Below are 17,802 nucleotides of genomic sequence, written 5' to 3'. Positions count from 1 at the left end.
GTGTCAGTGAAGGTGTTTTGGAGGTCACCTCAACAAACATTTCCCAAATGGTGCCTGCATTCATACACTGAGTATGTAAAGTGAACTGGCCTTCAAAGTATCCAGCTGCTTGGGGTACACTGGGCAGCACTGGGGCTGTAAAGAACATGCAAGAGTTTCCCAGAACTTTTCCAGATACAGAGAATGATTCCTGTGATGACCTTACTCAGCCTGTGCCATTAGAATGCCCTCGTCTCCAGTCCACCAGTCTCATTCTGCCTTGCCTGTCCTGCTGAGTTACAACCACGTCAGAGTTTTAGAGGGAGTCATGTTTGATATGTGATCCCTTTCCATCTTCAAAGTGCCTTCACATCCATGATCTCGGTGCTTCTCAAGCAATATGCCCTTGGAACATTGGTGATCCTAGAGCTGAGCCTCGCCTCAGCTAGGTGTATTAAGGGCAATCTTCCACATTTTAGAAAGATATTAAATTCATGGATCGACTTTTCTAAATTTCAAGTTTTCTCCCATCACTTTTACTTGATGAAAACAAATATTAACAGAGAGACTCAGATATATATTCATAGTTTTTGAGATGTAGAGAACTCCATTTATGTAATATAACCATGTTTTCTGCTAGTAAAGTCATTCTTGCATATGATAAAAGTATATGGATGAGGAATTTGTGGTGTTTCACAAAGAGAAACATGATTTTTCTTAGGCCCTTTGCAACCAACAAATTGGAAAACGATGCCATTTGATTCACCAACTATTCTGTCAGATAGGGTAGAGAAGGAAACTGATTGAGGGGCATAAATAATTTCTTTATGACATGCATCTGGTGAAGATGGAACCAGAACCAGAGTTCAGTTCAGTTCAACTCAACATTTAATGTGGAGAAATAGAGAAATGAATGAAATGTAGTACCTTCTTATAGTAATTGAGATGGTAGTTTGGCTGCAGTCATATAGAGAACCACTTAATCAAGGGGCATAAACAAGATAGAAGGTTATTTCTTTTCCACATAAAAGTGTAAGTAGATATTCCAACTTTCGGCTTTGCCACACTTACCATACTGCTTCTATCTCAGTTTTGAGATGGCTGCTCCCGCTTCAGCCATCACGTCCACATGCCATCAAGCAGGATGGTGAAAGGGAAAGTAGTGTGTGTAAGCTCTTATCTCACTGACCAGAACTTAGTCACATAACCATACCTAGCTGCAAGATTGGGAAATGTAATTTTTATTATGTAATTTTATTATGTAATTTTTATTTATTATATACCCAGCTAAAATACAGCAGTTATTTTTTTTTACTTTGATTTCTTTAATGATTTTTTCATGAATAAAGTTTGCCATCCATAGTTGTCTTCCCGCAATTACGTTATTAAAGGAGAAAGGGGGAGTAGATATTGAGGAAACTGGCAGGCTCCAGACACTTTCCTTAAAAGGAAAGATAGAGATTGAGAGAAATGTTTTGGAATTAGGCACACCTGAATTAAAGATTCAGCCCTGATGATTACTAGGTGTGTGTCCTTGGGTACCTTCCTTAACTTTTCCAAGCCAGTTTCCTTGGCTTTATATAGGAATTATATTTCCCAGTGTTGTTTTGAGAAGTAAATTAAATAAGAGAATTTTAAGAACTTAGCACAGTGTCTGAAACATAGAGCCAGTAGGTGGTGATGATGATAATGCTAGTGTTAGTCTGTTTTTTCACAATTCCATAACATTCTATCTTCCTCCCTCAAAACATGCATCTCCTTATAATTACTTGTTCTGTATATGCCTTTCCTGATGAACCGTAAGCATTAGTGAGCAGAGACAATGGCTGTCTGCTTTCCTATCCTGTCCCTGAAGCTAATCCTGCTCTTGCTCATCACTAGCAATCAGTATTTGTCGAGTAAATGAGTATGTGTGATTGAGAGTGGTGTATTAGGGGGAGGATTTGCTATGGGAACACGGAAGAGTAGTTCCTAACTCAGCCTGAGAAATTAGGGAAGGCTTCCGGGATGAGTATGAACTGAGTCTTAAAAATAAATAGGAGTTGCTCACATTATTCCTGTGGGGTGAAGCATCAGAGGCTCTGCAAAGAGGGGGAGCCTTCTGGGTGAAGGTAGGGAGACACTGACCCTGGAGATGCATTTGAGAAACTTTTAGGAGTTGGTTTTTTTTTTTTTAAGATTTTATTTATTTATTTGACAGACAGAGATCACAAGTAGGCAGAGAGGTAGAGAGAGGAGGAAGCAGGCTCCCCACCGAGCAGAAAGCCTGAGGTGGGGCTCGATCCCAGGACCCTGGGATCATGACCGAGCCGAAGACAGAGGCTTTTACCCACTGAGCCACCCAGGCGCCCCTTTTTAGGAGTTTTTTAATCCTGAAGTTTAAAGTGGGTACTAGGGATGAGGGACCATGAAACCTGAGAAGTAGGCAGGTCTAGATCAACCCTTTCTAAAAGATACCATTTATTAAATAATGACTCTATACTCGTAAGTGTCTCTGCTAACTGCCCTTTCAACTGTACCCACCTGAGGTCATTGCTCTTGGTTTCCCCCTGGAGAGTTAATCAGTGTGGTGCAGCAAGGTGGCTTGTATTGAACTTGCCTTGGGAGGTGGGCTGCTCTTTATGATTAAATTGAGATTTGTTCTTTCATGTGTGTCTCCTCTCTTTCTCTCTAAACTGTGAATTCCTCGAGGCCTGGGACTGTTTCTTTGGTGTCTTTCCTGAGTGGTTGAATCAGCACTTTGCATAAATGTTTCATCTATAAAGCATGCCAATAGAATACCAGGAACATAATTATCTCCAATTTATAGTAATACTGATGTCCTATTTGTGTACATTACTCAACCTTTTTTAAAGATACCATTTATTGAGTGACTTCTATATACCAGATGTCATAACTACTATGTGCTAGGCTTTAAAAGCATTATTCCATTTTAAAGTATTATAGTTCACTTATCACAGTGAGCACTGAGTAATGTTTAGAATTGTTGAATCACTCTATTATACACACCTCTAACTAATATATCACTGTGTGTTAACTCTACTGGAATTGAAATTTAAAAACTTAATAAAAAAAGAAAGTAAAAAAAAGTCATTATTGCTTTTGTAGTATTATAAATGGTATATTTTTATTTAATCCTCAGATATCCTAGTTATTAAAGACCCTGTTTGAGACTCAGAGAGATTCAATGACTTGCCCAAATGGCTAGTAATTTCCAGAGCCAGCATTTGAACCAAGGATGGTCAGAATCCATCTATGCTCTTTCCATTTCACATAAGTTTACTATTTCAAGCTTCATAAGAACGTTAGGTGTTCTAGGGGAAGAAACTGACACATAGAAAGGTCATTCAATGTCATCCAGTGACTAAGCAGATAGGCTTTAAGTCCAGCTTTTCTTTCGCTTCCAAGTACAGTGCTTTGTGTGGTACCAGGCTGTGCCTCTTGGTCATCCCAGTCAGGGCCAGGCCTTCTGTCTGGTGCTGTCTCCTGAGTGTGCCACATTGAGTTATAAACACAGTCACTTGATTTCTGTGCACCTCATAGCTCATTATGGACTGTTCAGAGTATTTGGTCCATTTGGTCCCTAGGTGTCAATTTTTAAATTTTCATCACCAGAATTTCTGGAAGCCAAATATGCTGCAGGCATATCTGCCTTTTCACTTGCAGATTAGGATGATACTGTTCCATCCCAGTTTTCCCGCTGTGAAGAATGCCACCAATAGTGATAGGCAGACACTATCACTTCTATAGAATCTAGAGGAGAGAGCCTGGGCTTGGGGCCACAGACCCAGCTTCCAGCCATGTCTAGACATAAAGTGATTACCTTTGCCATTTCCTTACTGCTATGACCATAAACAAGTCATTTCCCCCTTCTGGATCTCAACTTTCCCCTTAGATAAAATTAGGGAGGGAAAGGAGAGACTATATTATCTCTAGGAGCCTTTGCTGTTATAGTGGCCTATGAGTCTGATCTGACTCTTTTTTCTGCTCTTTTCCAGCAAAGTTTCCCAGTAATCCTGGGCAAGTAATGTGCTTTCAAAAGACCTCCGTTTTCTCTCTGTAAAGTATGGATAATAATATGGACATTTCTTTACAAAAATGGTTTAGTGATTTATCCCATGGCCTATTTGGGTGATCATAGTGTAATCCTACAGGTATCTAAGAATGGCTGCCCCGGGCTGTCACACACTGAATCCAGGTCAGTCACAGGAGTGCCAAAGTTTGATGGTGGACAGTAGTCCATCGTCCCTGCCACCTTTCTCCTAGCTTCCCTTCCTTTCCTACCTGACTCTCCTCCATGTACAGTCAGGGTGGCCTTCCCCAAACATGACTCTAGTCATATGCATGCTTTGCCCAGATATCTTTAGTAACTCCCCATAGTGGTTATAAGGGCGTGAACTCAGGCAGTAGGGATAGAAAGGAGGGAATGGATATGGAAAGCTTGTACAGGCAAAGTTATAGGAACTGGTGACTTAAATGCAGTCAAGCCCTTGCTGGGTATGCTGACCCTGGCTCAGAACTGAAACATAATGTCACAATGGGTTCCTGATAATGTGGAGAGGTCCAGGCATATCTAGGCCAACACAGAAGAGCAAGTGAGATGCTAAGAGGGATACTGGAATCAGCTTTTTTTGTTTTGTTTTGTTCCCCTAAAGCAACACCTTTGAAGAGCCCTGGCATTTTCCCTGGTTATAAAAGCCTCCTAAAGGCTTTAGAGAAGCTCCTCCCCTCTCTGCTGGAAAATTTTAGCAGCTCCCCATTGCATTCCAGCGTTAGCATTCTTCACAGCTCCGACTGCAGTGCTGAATGTCTTGATGAAAAGTCTGGATCACTGCATTTGGCTACGAGCGTGGTATGCTCTGAAAAAGAGAGAACCAAACTCCTGTTCTTTGGTGGTTGGTCTCTAGAGTCTGGGTTCTCACTTATGGCAAAGTCTAGGACCCTGGGATGGCCACCACTGTAAAAAACTTTAGAAATGAGAAACTGAGGGGCGCCTGGGTGGCTCAGTGGGTTAAAGCCTCTGTCTTCGGCTCAGGTCGTGATCCCAGGGTCCTGGGATCGAGCCCCACATCGGGCTCTCTGCTCAGCAGGGAGCCTACTTCCCCCTCTCTCTCTGCCTGCCTCTCCACCTCCTTGTGATCTCTGTCTGTCAAATAAATAATAAATAAAATATTTAAAAAAAAGAAAAGAAATGAGAAACTGTAAGATGCTATATTACATAATAGAGGAGTGGGTAAGATCTTTATCATAAAGATAAGAATTCCAGAATATAAAGGCTATAAAAAGTTTAGCAATGCAGAGGCTATAGTGGAAAAATCCCTGCACTGGGGGTTAGAAGGTCTGGGTTTTAGTTCCTAGGATCTGTCTTGACTGGCTGTGTCACTCTGGGGGACATGTTTAGTCTTTCTGGGCTTCATATTCTTCCCCAGCAATGATGAAGAACTGGGACAAAATAATATCTCAATGCTGTCCAGTTCTAAAATTCTAAAATTGTGATTCATTGCATGTTTTCTTTTTGCCAGTCCCTGTGCTAGATAGGAACATAAAAATGAAAATAGCAATAGGGGTTCCTGGGTGGCTCAGTCAGTTGGGCATCTGCCTTTGGCTCAGGTGGTGATCCCAGGGTCCTGGGGTTGGACCCCACATTGGGCTGGAGCCTGTTTCTCTCTCTCCCTCTGCCTGCTGCTCCCCCCTCTTTGTGCCCCCTCTCTCTGTCAAATAAATAAAATCTTTAAAAAAAGAACATGTTTTTTTAAAGATTTTATTTATTTGAGAGAGAGAAATCACAAATAGGCAGAGAGGCAGGCAGAGAGACAGAGGGGAGGAAGCAGGCTCCCTGCGGAGCAGAGAGCCCAATGTGGGGCTCGATCCCAGGACCCTTGGGATCATGACCTGAGCTGAAGGCAGAGGCTTTAACCCACTGAGCCACCCAGGCGCCCCAAGAACATGTTTCTTTAAAAAAAAAATTAAAATAGCAAAAACAGGGACGCCTGGGTGGCTCAGTTGGTTAAGCAGCTGCCTTTGGCTCAGGTCATGATCCCAGCGTCCTGGGATCGAGTCCCACATCGGGCTCCTTGCTCGGCGGGGAGCCTGCTTCTCCTCTGCCTCTGCCTACCACTCTGTCTGCCTGTGCTCGTGCTCTCTCTCTCTCTCTCTAACAAATAAATAAATGAAATCTTTAAAAAAATAGCAAAAACAGTTAATATATAGAATATTAAATTATGTGACATGGATTATATAAACCACTTTACATAGTGTTTTGTTCAGTTCTCAGAACATCCCTGGGAGATTGGGTCTGTCATAGGTATTACCAGTCTTGTGAAAGGACAATTTCTTGGTCCTCTCTCTGTTCCCCTAGATTGGGCCTCTGCTATCCTCAACTGACCTAGGGAGCAGAGATGGTAGAGAGCCATTCCAGCTGCTCTGCAGGAACATTCTTCTGAGGTAACCACTAGGCTGTGGCTGTTAAATAGGAGTGACTTAAGAGATAGAGAGTTTTGGGGTGCCTGGGTGGCTCAGTCAGTTAAGTGTCTGCCTTCAGCTCAGGTCTTGATCCTAGGATCCTGGAATCAAGCCCCACGCCAGGCTCAGTGCTCTGCTGGGAGCCTGCTTGTCCCTCTCCCTCTGTTTGCCACTCATTCTCTCTCTGTCAAATAAATAAGTAAAAAAATCTTTAAATAAATAAATAAATAGAAATAGAGTTTTTTTGCCCTTTTTCTTAAAAGAACTATTTCTACCGAATAGCAAGACTTATTATAAATCTCCAATAAGTAGGAGATGTGGTACTGGCTCATAGATAGACAAACAGCCTAAACGAACAGAATAAAGAGTACAGAAACTGATCCACACACCTGTGGGCACTTATATGACAAAGGTGACGCTACCGTGCAGTGGCGCTAAGTCAACTAGACTGGATGATCATGTAAATAAAAATGTTCTTGACTTCTATTTCACATCATACACAAACATCACTTAAAAGTGGATTGTAGGTCTAAATGTAAAATAAATCATACTACTAGAAGATAACGTATGAGAATATCTTCATGATCTTAAGATAGAAATTTTTTTTTTAAAGATTTTTATTTATTTATTTGACAGAGAGAGATCACAAGTAGACAGAGAGGCAGGCAGAGAGAGAGAGAGAGAGTGAGAGAGGGAAGCAGGCTCCCTGCTGAGCAGAGAGCCCGACGCGGGACTCGATCCCAGGACCCTGAGATCATGACCTGAGCCGAAGGCAGTGGCTTAACCCACTGAGCCACCCAGGCTCCCAAGATAGAAATTTCTTAAACAGGACACAAAAATCACTATAATCATAAAAGAATATATAAGTTGAACTACATTAAAAATAAGAACTTCTGCTCTTCAGGATACACCATGAAAAAATGAAGAGGGAAGCTACAGGAGAGAAGATATTTGCAACATGTATATTTAACAAAGGCTCATATCTAGAATATAGAAAGAATCTCTACAAATCAATAAAAGAAAGGCAGAATGGGCTAAATACTTGAATCAACAGGGGCACCTGGGTGGCTCAGTCATTAAGCATCTGCCTTCAGCTCAGGTCACGATCCCGAGGTCATGGGATCAAGCCCCATATCAGGCTCCCTGCTCAACGGGAAGCCTGCTTCTCCCTCTCCCACTCCCACTGCTTGTGCTCTCTCTGTCTCTCTATGTCAGATAAATAAATAAAATCTTTTTTAAAAATACTTGAATAGGCAGGTTATGAAAGAGAGTATCCAAATGGAAAGGTGCTCAGGCTCAATAGACTTAGAGGAACTGCAAGTTAAAACCCAAATTCATTATCACTTCATACCAACCAGGATGGCTAAAACCAGAAAACCTGACTACACTAAGTTTTGTTTTGGCAAGAAGGTAGAGGATGTAGAACTCTCATTAATTCTCGTGGGATACTAAATTGGAAACATCTTTGTAAAACTGTTTTAGAGTACTTATTAAAGTTGAACATATGCATACTCTCTAAGTCAGTAGTTCAGATTCTAGGTATATCCCCAATAGAAATGCATACGCGTGTTCACTGAAACATACGTACAAGTAGCAGTACAATTCGTTATGGCCCACACTAGAAACAACCCAAATTTCCATCAGTTGTAAAAAAGAGTAAATTGTGGCATATTCATACAATACACTACTAGAGGAATGAGAAGGAAAGAACTGTTGTTTCAGCTAATACATGATGAATCTTACAAATATAATGAACGAAAGAAACCAGACATAAAAGAGAACATAATGTATCATTCCATTTTCATGAATTCTAAAAACAGGCAAATGGTTTTAGAAGTAAGAATAGTGGTTATCAGGGGTGCCTGTGTGGCTCAGTGGTTAAAGCCGCTGCCTTCGGCTCAGGTCATGATCTCAGGGTCCTGGGATCGAGTCCCGCATCGGCTCTCTGCTCAGCAGGGAGCCTGCCTCCTCCTCCTCTCTCTCTCTGCCTGCCTCTCTGCCTACTTGTGATCTGTCTGTCAAATAAAAAAAAATAATAAAAAAAAATCTTAAAAAAAAAAAAAGAATAGTGGTTATCAGTTTGGGGGCAGGAGTTTTGGAGTGCTGATAGTGGTCTATTTCTTATTCAGGATGCTTATGATACCAGTGTTTTCACTTTGGAAAATTCACTGAGCTGTGTACTCATATATGCATTTTTTTCAGTATGAATATTATATTGCAATAAAATTTTCACTAAAAATTTTTTTTAAAAATTTATTTATTTGTTTGATAAATTTGATATTTATTTATTTGATAGAGAGAGACACAGCGAGAGAGGGAACACAAGCAGGGGGAGTGGGAGAGAGAGAAGCAAGCTTCCCACTGAGCAGGGAGCCCAGTGTGGGGCTCCATCCAACGACCCTGGGATTGTGACCTGAGCTGAATGCAGATGCTTAACGACTGAGCCACCCAGGTGCCCTACTTCTCAATTCTTAAAAGGAAGACTAAATAATTGTAGAATTTCAAAGCTAAGAGGGCTGGAAGATATCTAATGCTGAGTTTCCTTGCAACTGATTTCTTTAAGATACTGATTAAAGCTAAGATTTCTTTCAGAAAAATATGCATGCATGTAAAATTTTGCATATAAATTTTGGGGTTGATAGACCACTTGAAATCCCTCAATGGGTTCTAGATTAAGAATCTGTTATCTGGCATAACTCCACCAATTTGAAAATTGGGATGCTGAGGACCAGGGAAGGGGATGAGTCTCATAACAAGTTAATTGCAGAAGATAGTTGCTTGTATTTGTGTTAAAGTGATGCCAGCAATATTCCCTCTCCTTTCGTTGGCTGATGTCACAGCCCAGACTAGCAAGGGAAGCTACCCATTTCTTCCTGAAGGAACTTCAGTTTGAAGGTAAGGTAACCTAAGAGAAAAATGGTGAACAAATTTATTTGAAAGATTAATTTCTTTGATATCAAGATGGGATGATTAGAATTTTTTGTGTAATTCTTTTTTTTTTTCTATCTCCTTTTCTCCTTTTGTTTTCTGTTCAGCCCAAGAAGAAGAGGGCAAAAGTGGAAGTGAGACCCATTAATTTGGGGACAGATTATGAATATGGGGTTTTAAACATTCACCTGACTGCATATGACATGGCTGTGGTGGAGAGTTATGCCCAATATGTTCACAACCTCTGCAACCATCTATCCATTAAAGTTGAGGAAAGGTATGAAGGAGGCCTTTGCATGGGATATTCTTGGTGTGAGTAGCATGCTCTGCTTTGTAGTTTTGTATATAAGTTTTGTATATAAATGAGTATATTTGTATAAATATATATTTATATATATTGATTACTCGATATATTGATTATATATTTGATTACTGAAATTTATATATATTTATAAATATACATTCTATATATATATATAAAAATATATATAAGTTGTATATTTATATATAAATGAGGTTTTGAAACATAATTTACATTTGGTAAAATTCACCTTTTTTAGGCATATAGTTTAGCACAATCAGAATACAGAACAGTTCCATTAACCCCAAAATTTTACTGGTGCCCAGGTGTAGTCATATCCCTGGCAATCAACAACTGATTTTCTGTCCTGTTGTTTTAAGTCTCCAGATCATCATGTAAATAGAATCATGCAGTGTGGAGCTTTTTGTGTCTGACCTCTTTCACTTAGCATAATGTATTTAAGATTCTTCCATGTTTTTAGAAATCTTTTATTGCCGAGTAGTATTCCATTAAGTGGTAGACCTTAATTGCCTTATCCACTCACCAGTTGATGTACATTTGCATTGCTTCCAGTGTATTGGTGATTATGAATAAAGCTGTCATAAGCATCTTCTTGTATGTTTTGTGGGGCATATATCTTTTCTCCTGGATAGCTACCTAAGCCTGGGATTTGAGGGTTGTATGGTGACTGTATGTTTAACTTTATGAAAAACCAACATCTGTTTTCCAAGGTGGCTGCATCATTTTGTTTTCTCACCAACAATGTGTGAGTTACAGTAATTCCTTTTCCTGGTCAGCATTTGATATCATCAGTTTTTTTTCTAAAGCTATTCTTATAGAGTGGTATCTCATAGTTTTTGATTTTCATTTCCCTAGTACATAATGATTTTGAACACCTTTTCATATGCTTATTTGCTTCCTATATATCTGCTTTGATGACATGTCCAACTCTTTTGTCCATTTTAAAAATTGGGTTGTTTGTTTTCTGATTATTGAATTATGGAAATTCTTTTTCTATTTTTGGATACCAGGTGGTTTTTTGTTGTTTTTTTTTTTTTACAGTATGTGTTTTGCAGATATTTTCTCCCTGTCTTTGACTTATCTTGTCATGTTCTTAGCTGAGTCCTTTGGAGGGCAGACTTTTTTTAAGTTTGATGAAGTTCAGTTTATAAATTTTTTCTTTTATCATTCATGCTTTTGGTATTATATCTGAGACAACTTTGTCTAACTCAAGATCACAAAGATATTCTCCTGTGTTTTCTTCTAGATGTTCTGTAGTTTTAAGTTTTATATTTAGGTTCATGATCCATTTTTAGTTAGTTTTTTTTGTTTTTGTTTTTTTTTTTTTGTATATAGTGTAAGATATGGGTCAACATTCTTTTTTTTCCTTCATTTAAATATCCAGTTGTTCCAACACCATTTGTTAAAAAGATTTTCTATCTTTATTGCATTGTCTTAGCACTTTTTGAAAGTCAGTTAACCATGCATATGTGGGTCTATTTTTGGACTCCATTCTATTACGGTGATTTATGTATCTAACTTATACCAATACCATATTGTCTTGATTACTGTAGCTTGATTACTGAAACTAATCTTTGTTCTTTTTTTTTTTTCATAATTATTTTGGCTATTCTAGATCCTTTGGCTTTCTATGAAAATTTTAGAATAAGTTTGTTGATTTCTACATAAAGGAAACTGATAGAATCTTATTGGGATTATGGTGGATCTGTAGGTCAATTTGAAGAGAATTGACACTGATTTTGATTCCCCTGATCCATTAACAAGTCATATCCCCCCATTAATTTAGGGTTTCTTTGCCTACTTTGCTTCTCATTTGCTCTTTGGATTTGTTGGAAAACTGTAGGGGAGGAGAACTAACACTTACTGCCTATCTACTCCAGGCCAGGCACTTTACATATCTTATCTCCATGTTTCAGAAAGTGTGGGATACCCTGTAGTTGACTTTAAATAACATTAAATCACATGGTGAGAAATTTCTTCCCCTTTAACTCTCATTCGACCTAATTATGTCAAGGAGAAATTCTTGTGTGTGGATCTGGTATGTCCTTAACACCACTCTCTAGCACTTCCTGATCTTCATAATGGAGAAGGGGCCTCAGACAAAGAGTCTTTGGCTAGCATAGTATCTAGCTAGAATTTTACAACATTATTTTTTTTTCTTTTCATTATGTTTTTTTTTTTTTAAAGTAAGCTCTAGGCCCAAAGTGGGGCTTGAACTCATGACCCTGAGAACAAGAGTCATGTGTTCTACCAACTGAGCCATCCAGGCACCCCATTGTACTTTAAAAAAAAAATTTCTCTTGATGGGAGCTGATACTGGTTTTCCATTTATTTTCTTTTATTTATTTATTTTTAAGGATTTTATTTATTTATTTATTTGATGGGGAGAGAGAGCACCAGAGCGGGAACACAAGCACAGGGAGCAGGAGAGGGAGAAGCAGGCTTCCTGAAGAGCAGGGAGCCCAAGGCGAGGCTTGATCTCAGGACTCTGGGATCATGACCTGAGCCGAAGGCAGATGCTTATTACTGTGCCACCCAGGAGCCCCTGGTCTTCCATTTATTTATTTATTTATTTATTTAAAAAGATTTTATTTATTTATTTGACACACAGAGAGAGAAATCACAAGTAGGCAGAGAGGAAGGCGCGGCAGGGGTGGGGGGAAGCAGGCTCTCTGCCGAGCAGAGAGCCCAATGTGGGACTTGACCCCAGGACCCCAAGATCATGACCTGAGCCGAAGGCAGAGGCTCAACCCACTGAGACACCCAGGCACCCCGGGTCTTCCATTTATAATAGCAATATAAAGTCAGGCTTATTGAGATATAATTTACCCTTTTAGTGAACAATTTTCTGAGTTTTCACAAATGCACTCTTTTAATACAGTTCACCCGTTTAGTGAACAATTTTCTGAGTTTTCACAAATGCACGCAGTAAATATCATCATACTATAAGATATAGAACATTTACATTATCCCAAGAAGTTCTCTCCTGCTTTTGTAGTTAATCCCTCCCTTTCCCCCCACTCCCTCACAACTCCTGATCTGTTTTCTGTCCCTATAGTTTTGCCTTTTCCAGAAGGTGATGTAAGTGGAAATATACAGTATTTTTCCTTTTGAGTCTGACTTCTCTTATTTAGGATAATGTATTTGAGATTCATGTCCGTTGTTGCCTGTATCAAGTAGTTCCTTTTTGTTGCTGATTAGCATTTCATTGAATGGTTGTAGGTTTGTTTATTCGTTCCATGGTTGAAGGACATTTGTGTTATTAGCAGCTTTTGGCAGTTATAAATTAAGCCACTATAAACATGTACAGGTTTCTGTGAGAACATGAGTTTGCATTTCTCTATGTAATTGCTGGGTCAAATGGTAAGTGCAGTGGATTTTTAAATTTATAAGAAACTGCCAAACTATTTTCCAAAGTGGGTATATGTACTGTTTTCTTTCTCATCAGCAACATGAATTCCAGTTGCTCTATAAAAAGTTTATTTATTTATTTATTTTATTTATTTACTTTGACAGAGAGAGATCACAAGTAGACAGAGAGGCAAGCAGAGAGAGAAGGGGAAGCATGCTCCCTGCTGAGCAGAGAGCCTGATGTGGGGCTTGATCCCAGGACCCTGAGATGATGACCTGAGCCGAAGGCAGAGACTTTAACCCACTGAGCCATCCAGGTGCCCCCAAAGTTTATTTTTTAAATTAACTTTTTAAGTGAATTGATTTAAAGAAAAATATTTAATAAATAATCGTTTGGGTGGTTTGTCATTGTGGCAAGATAATACCTGGCACAATATGTGGATATGGCAAGAGTTATACTTTCTTACTCATTAGATAGTAGTATATTCCCATTTTACAGATGAGGAAACCAAGGCTCAGAAAACCCAGAAGTCACAGAACCAGTAAGTGGCCTAGATTTAACCCATTTCTGCCTGACTCCAGTATTTTTAATTATAGGAGGTCTTAGTCCTTAAGCTAAGTTTGAACTTTTTTTTTTTTTAAGATTTTATTTATTTATTTGACAGACAGCAAGTAGGCAGAGAGGCAGGCAGAGAGAGAGAGGAGGAAGCAGGCTCCCTGCTGAGCAGAGAGCCCGATGGGGGGCTCGATCCCAGGACCCTGAGATCATGACCTGAGCCAAAGGCAGAGGCTTAACCCACTGAGCCACCCAGGCGCCCCTAAATTTGAACTTTTATAACCTTTATAACTTAGTGTAACTGTGCTAAACATGCTGTCTAGAAGATTGGATAATAAGCTATGACTTTAGCTCTCACAGCTGATAGTACTTCAATTGTTTTAGGACTAAAGATATGCTTTATCTTTTCGTGATGCCCCAGAGAGTTGGTTGCTCTTTCTGTACTTGACACACACTTCTATATGTCACTTCAGTGCTATGGGCTGTAATAACCTATTCATATGTCAGCTCCCCTCCCCGCTGATTAGCAAGAACTGTGTTCTTTTTTTATTTCTTTAGCATCTAACACAAGACCTGCCACATGGGGAACATTAAAACCATTGTTGAAAGAATGACAGATTCTTGAATATGACTGCACAATCCAGTTGTGCGGTATACATGGGATATATTTCCTAAAGTTTACTGAAAGTGCTTTAATTAAAATCAATTAAAAAACTACTGATTGAGCCTTTTCCCACTATGTGGTAGATACTGTACTAGATAGACATCCCAACTAGAGGAGACTGAGGAGAAAGTCCCTGATTTCAGGGAGTGTTTGTATGTGTGTGTGTGTGTGTACACACAGCATAATGTGCAAGGTGACAAGTGAAGGATAAAGTGCAGTGTCAGTTCAAGGAGGCTGAATAGCATAATAATTTAGAGCGATGCTTCCTCAAAGTGCCACTCTGCAAAGGTATCAGAAGCTTATGCCAAAATGTACATTAGTGCTTCGCGTCCTTCATCCAGAAAGTCTCGTTATTGTAAAAAAAAATGTCTACTGAATTAAATAGCATGTTTAGTGCCTGTTGCCTGCTTCTTAGCTTGTCACGGACTGATGACAAGCAGTTTTTTCACCAGCAACTTGTCTACGGACCATACTTTGAGTAACAAATGGTTATAAGTACAGGCTTTGAAATCAGACTGCCTGTGTTCAGATTCTAGTTCTACCAGCTAGTGGCAACTGACCTTGGTAAATTCTGAACCTCAGTTTCCGCATCTATATAATGGGGATGATGATTTTCTTACAATTTTAAGTTCTGAAAATTAAATAAGATAGTATATGATAGCACTTAGCAGAGAGACTGGAACATTGCAAATGCCCTGTAAATAATACTGTTATTAATAATTAATGGGTTTTTGTTTTTTGTTTTTTTTAGCTGGCAGAGATTAGGGGTCGATTTTGTGGCAAAGAGGCATTAAATGTGAGTTACAGAATGTTATCATATCTACAGTAGGTCAGCTCTTTGGCATAGCGCTTTAAATTTTCAGAAGGACTTCTTAAAATGTGTTGATTTTAAAACCTGGCTTTGGAAAGCTCTGGCTTCATTTGAGTAAAGGCAGGGAGGCAGTAGCATTTGTTGAGCACCTACTATTAGCCAACCACTCTGGCCTTTTTTGTATAATGTTGCTTAATTCAAACAAGCACCTTGCACATATTCACAAATGAAAGCATTGAGTCTGTAGCCAGACTGCCTGGGTTTTACTCTTGTTCTGCAGCATTCTTATGGTGTGGCATTGCGCAGTTTACTTAAACTCTGTATCTTGGTTTCCTCATTTGTAAAATGAAGTTGCTAATATATATATATAATATATATTATAATATTAAATATATTATAACTGTTTCCAGCAACACTTGGCTGCTGTTATTATTGTTGTTGTTAATATAATAGAAGCTTGCCTGTGGTCAGACATCTAATACAAGGCAAGGTCTGGATTTGAACCCACTTTTTTTCAAATTTTTAATTCCTCATAATTGGTTTTCACACAGCTTTCAGTGTGATCTTTCTAGAATGGAAATATGATCAGGTTACTACCATGCTTAAAATCCTTCTCTGGGTTCCCATTCCTTTAGGATCAAAATTAAAGTTTCTCACATGGTTTACGAGGTGCCCTATGGCCTGGGCTTGCTTCTCTTGCCTTAACTCATTTCCATTTCCCTCTCCCTCTCCCTCCAGTTAACAGGGACTTTGTTTTTGATCCCCTTCCACCTTTGGACCTGTGCATATGCTTGCTCTCCATAAAACTTCGACTACTCTTTCCCCTTTATGTAACTAACCCCTACTTCTTTCTTAGGCTTCATATTGAGTGTCACCTCTTCAGAGCACCTCATTAAATTAGGTCTTTATGTTATATATCTAGGAGAAGTAAAGATTATATCAGTTCCTTTTCATAGTGCCCACTCCTTGCCCTTGTAATTACTTGATGATTATTGGCCTTCCTTCTTAGACTCTAAGATCTCTAAGGCGAGGACTGTTCCTGTCTTCATTAACAGTTTTACCCTAAGACCTTGCCCAGTCCCTGACACATAGTAAGCACTGCATAAATATTCGCTGACTTGGACTGAGTTTCAATAGTCATGGACATGATTCCTCGAACAGCAGACTGAATGATGTCCTGCTTTTTGCCTCTTTTCTGCTCTTTGCTCCAAATAGCATAGAGCGCAAAGAGATGTTCGTTTTCAGCAACTCACTGCCCTGCATTGATTGAGGTTTTCAGACCATTATATTGTTAGGCATTCTCACTGCCCAGCTTTTCAGAGATGAAATGATTTTCTTTTCTTCTTATTTTCATTTCATCATGATCCATTTTTTCCTCTGGGAGTGGCAGGGTAGGGCTCTGACCTTGAGATGGAATTGGGCAGGGGAGCGGTGTGCTGGCTTTTGTTCTATAAATGGTTTGCACTGCTGCGGCTGCAACTCACCCAGGAGGGTAGAGGAAGAAGCCTGGCCTGCAGGTCTCTTAATTTGCCCGCCTCCCTTGCTGAGCAGCTGCCTGGAGACGGAAATCTTAACTCACGTGGGAGCAGCTTCCCAGCCTGAAGCTGATCTAGCCCCTGTGCTTTGTGGAGAATAAAAGCATTGCTCAGCATCACTTTCTGTAAGGCTACTCTCCCCCCACCCTTTTTCTTGAAGTCCACTTACACTGTTTAAAATGGAGGTACAGGGGCGCCTGGGTGGCTCAGCGGGTTAAACGTCCAACTCTTGATTTCAGCTCAGATCGTGGTCTGGGATCATGAGATGGAGCCCTGCATGGGGAATCGTACTCAGCACTCAGCCCGCGAGTCTGCTTGTGGCTCTCTTTCATTCTCCCTCTCCCTCTGCCCTTCCTGGCCCCTACTCACGAACACGCATGCTCTGTCTCATTCAAATATAAAAAAATAAATCTTTAAAAAAAGTAAAATTGAGGTATCATTTATATTTAGTAGCGTCCACAGATATCTAAGTTTCCTAGCACCCCAGCAGGCTCCCCTGTGTCCCGTCCCAGGTAGTACTCCCCGAAGGTAGCATTATTTTGTCATTTTAGATTGATTTTTGACATTATGTTATTTCATTTCTTCCCTCCTTTTTTTCCTGTCTGATCATCCAAGTAATGTTTATTTATTTATTTTTTTAAAGATTTTATTTATTTGTCATAGAGAAGCGAGAGCGAGCACAGGCAGACAGAGTGGCAGGCAGAGGCAGAGGGAGAAGCAGGCTCTCCGCCAAGCAAGGAGCCCGATGTGGGACTCGATCCCAGGACGCTGGGATCATGACCTGAGCCGAAGGCAGCCGCTCAACCAACTGAGCCACCCAGGCATCCCCCTTTTTTATTTTATTTTATTTTATTTATTTATTTGACAGAGAGAGACAGAGCCAGGGAGGGAACATAAGCAGGGGCAGAGGGAGAGGGAAAAGCAGGCTTCCTGCTGAGCAGGGAGCCCAATGTGGGGCTTGATCCCAGAACCCCAGGATCACGACCTGAGCCAAAGGCAGACCCTTAATGACTGAGCCAGCCAGGCGCCCCCACAAGTAATGTTTATTGCAGAAAATTTGTAAAGTACGGAAAAGTGTAGACACTAAAGAGAAATTACCTATATTCTTAACTACTCAAAGGCCTATTCTACCTTGAAATGAACAGAGTTCCAGTATTTCTTTATCAAACTATGTCTGGCTTTTCTATTAGTTCT

At 39.9% G+C, this 17,802-nt stretch overlaps 1 protein-coding gene across 3 annotated transcripts in view; it reads left to right on the top strand.

The window, feature by feature from the left end:
* Nucleotides 1-17,802, top strand: part of MRPL48 (mitochondrial ribosomal protein L48) — a 57,752-nt gene that overhangs the window by 33,867 nt on the left and 6,083 nt on the right. For all 3 annotated transcript variants that reach the window (XM_047691056.1, XM_047691057.1, XM_047691058.1), the window contains one exon: nt 9,477-9,646. In XM_047691056.1, the coding sequence (XP_047547012.1) occupies nt 9,477-9,646 (170 nt within the window). The remainder of the gene's footprint in view (nt 1-9,476; nt 9,647-17,802) is intronic.

The sequence above is a fragment of the Lutra lutra genome, chromosome 10 (genome assembly GCF_902655055.1).
Source record: "Lutra lutra chromosome 10, mLutLut1.2, whole genome shotgun sequence".
Lineage (NCBI taxonomy): Eukaryota > Metazoa > Chordata > Mammalia > Carnivora > Mustelidae > Lutra > Lutra lutra.
This window is presented reverse-complemented; position numbering and strand designations above follow the sequence as displayed.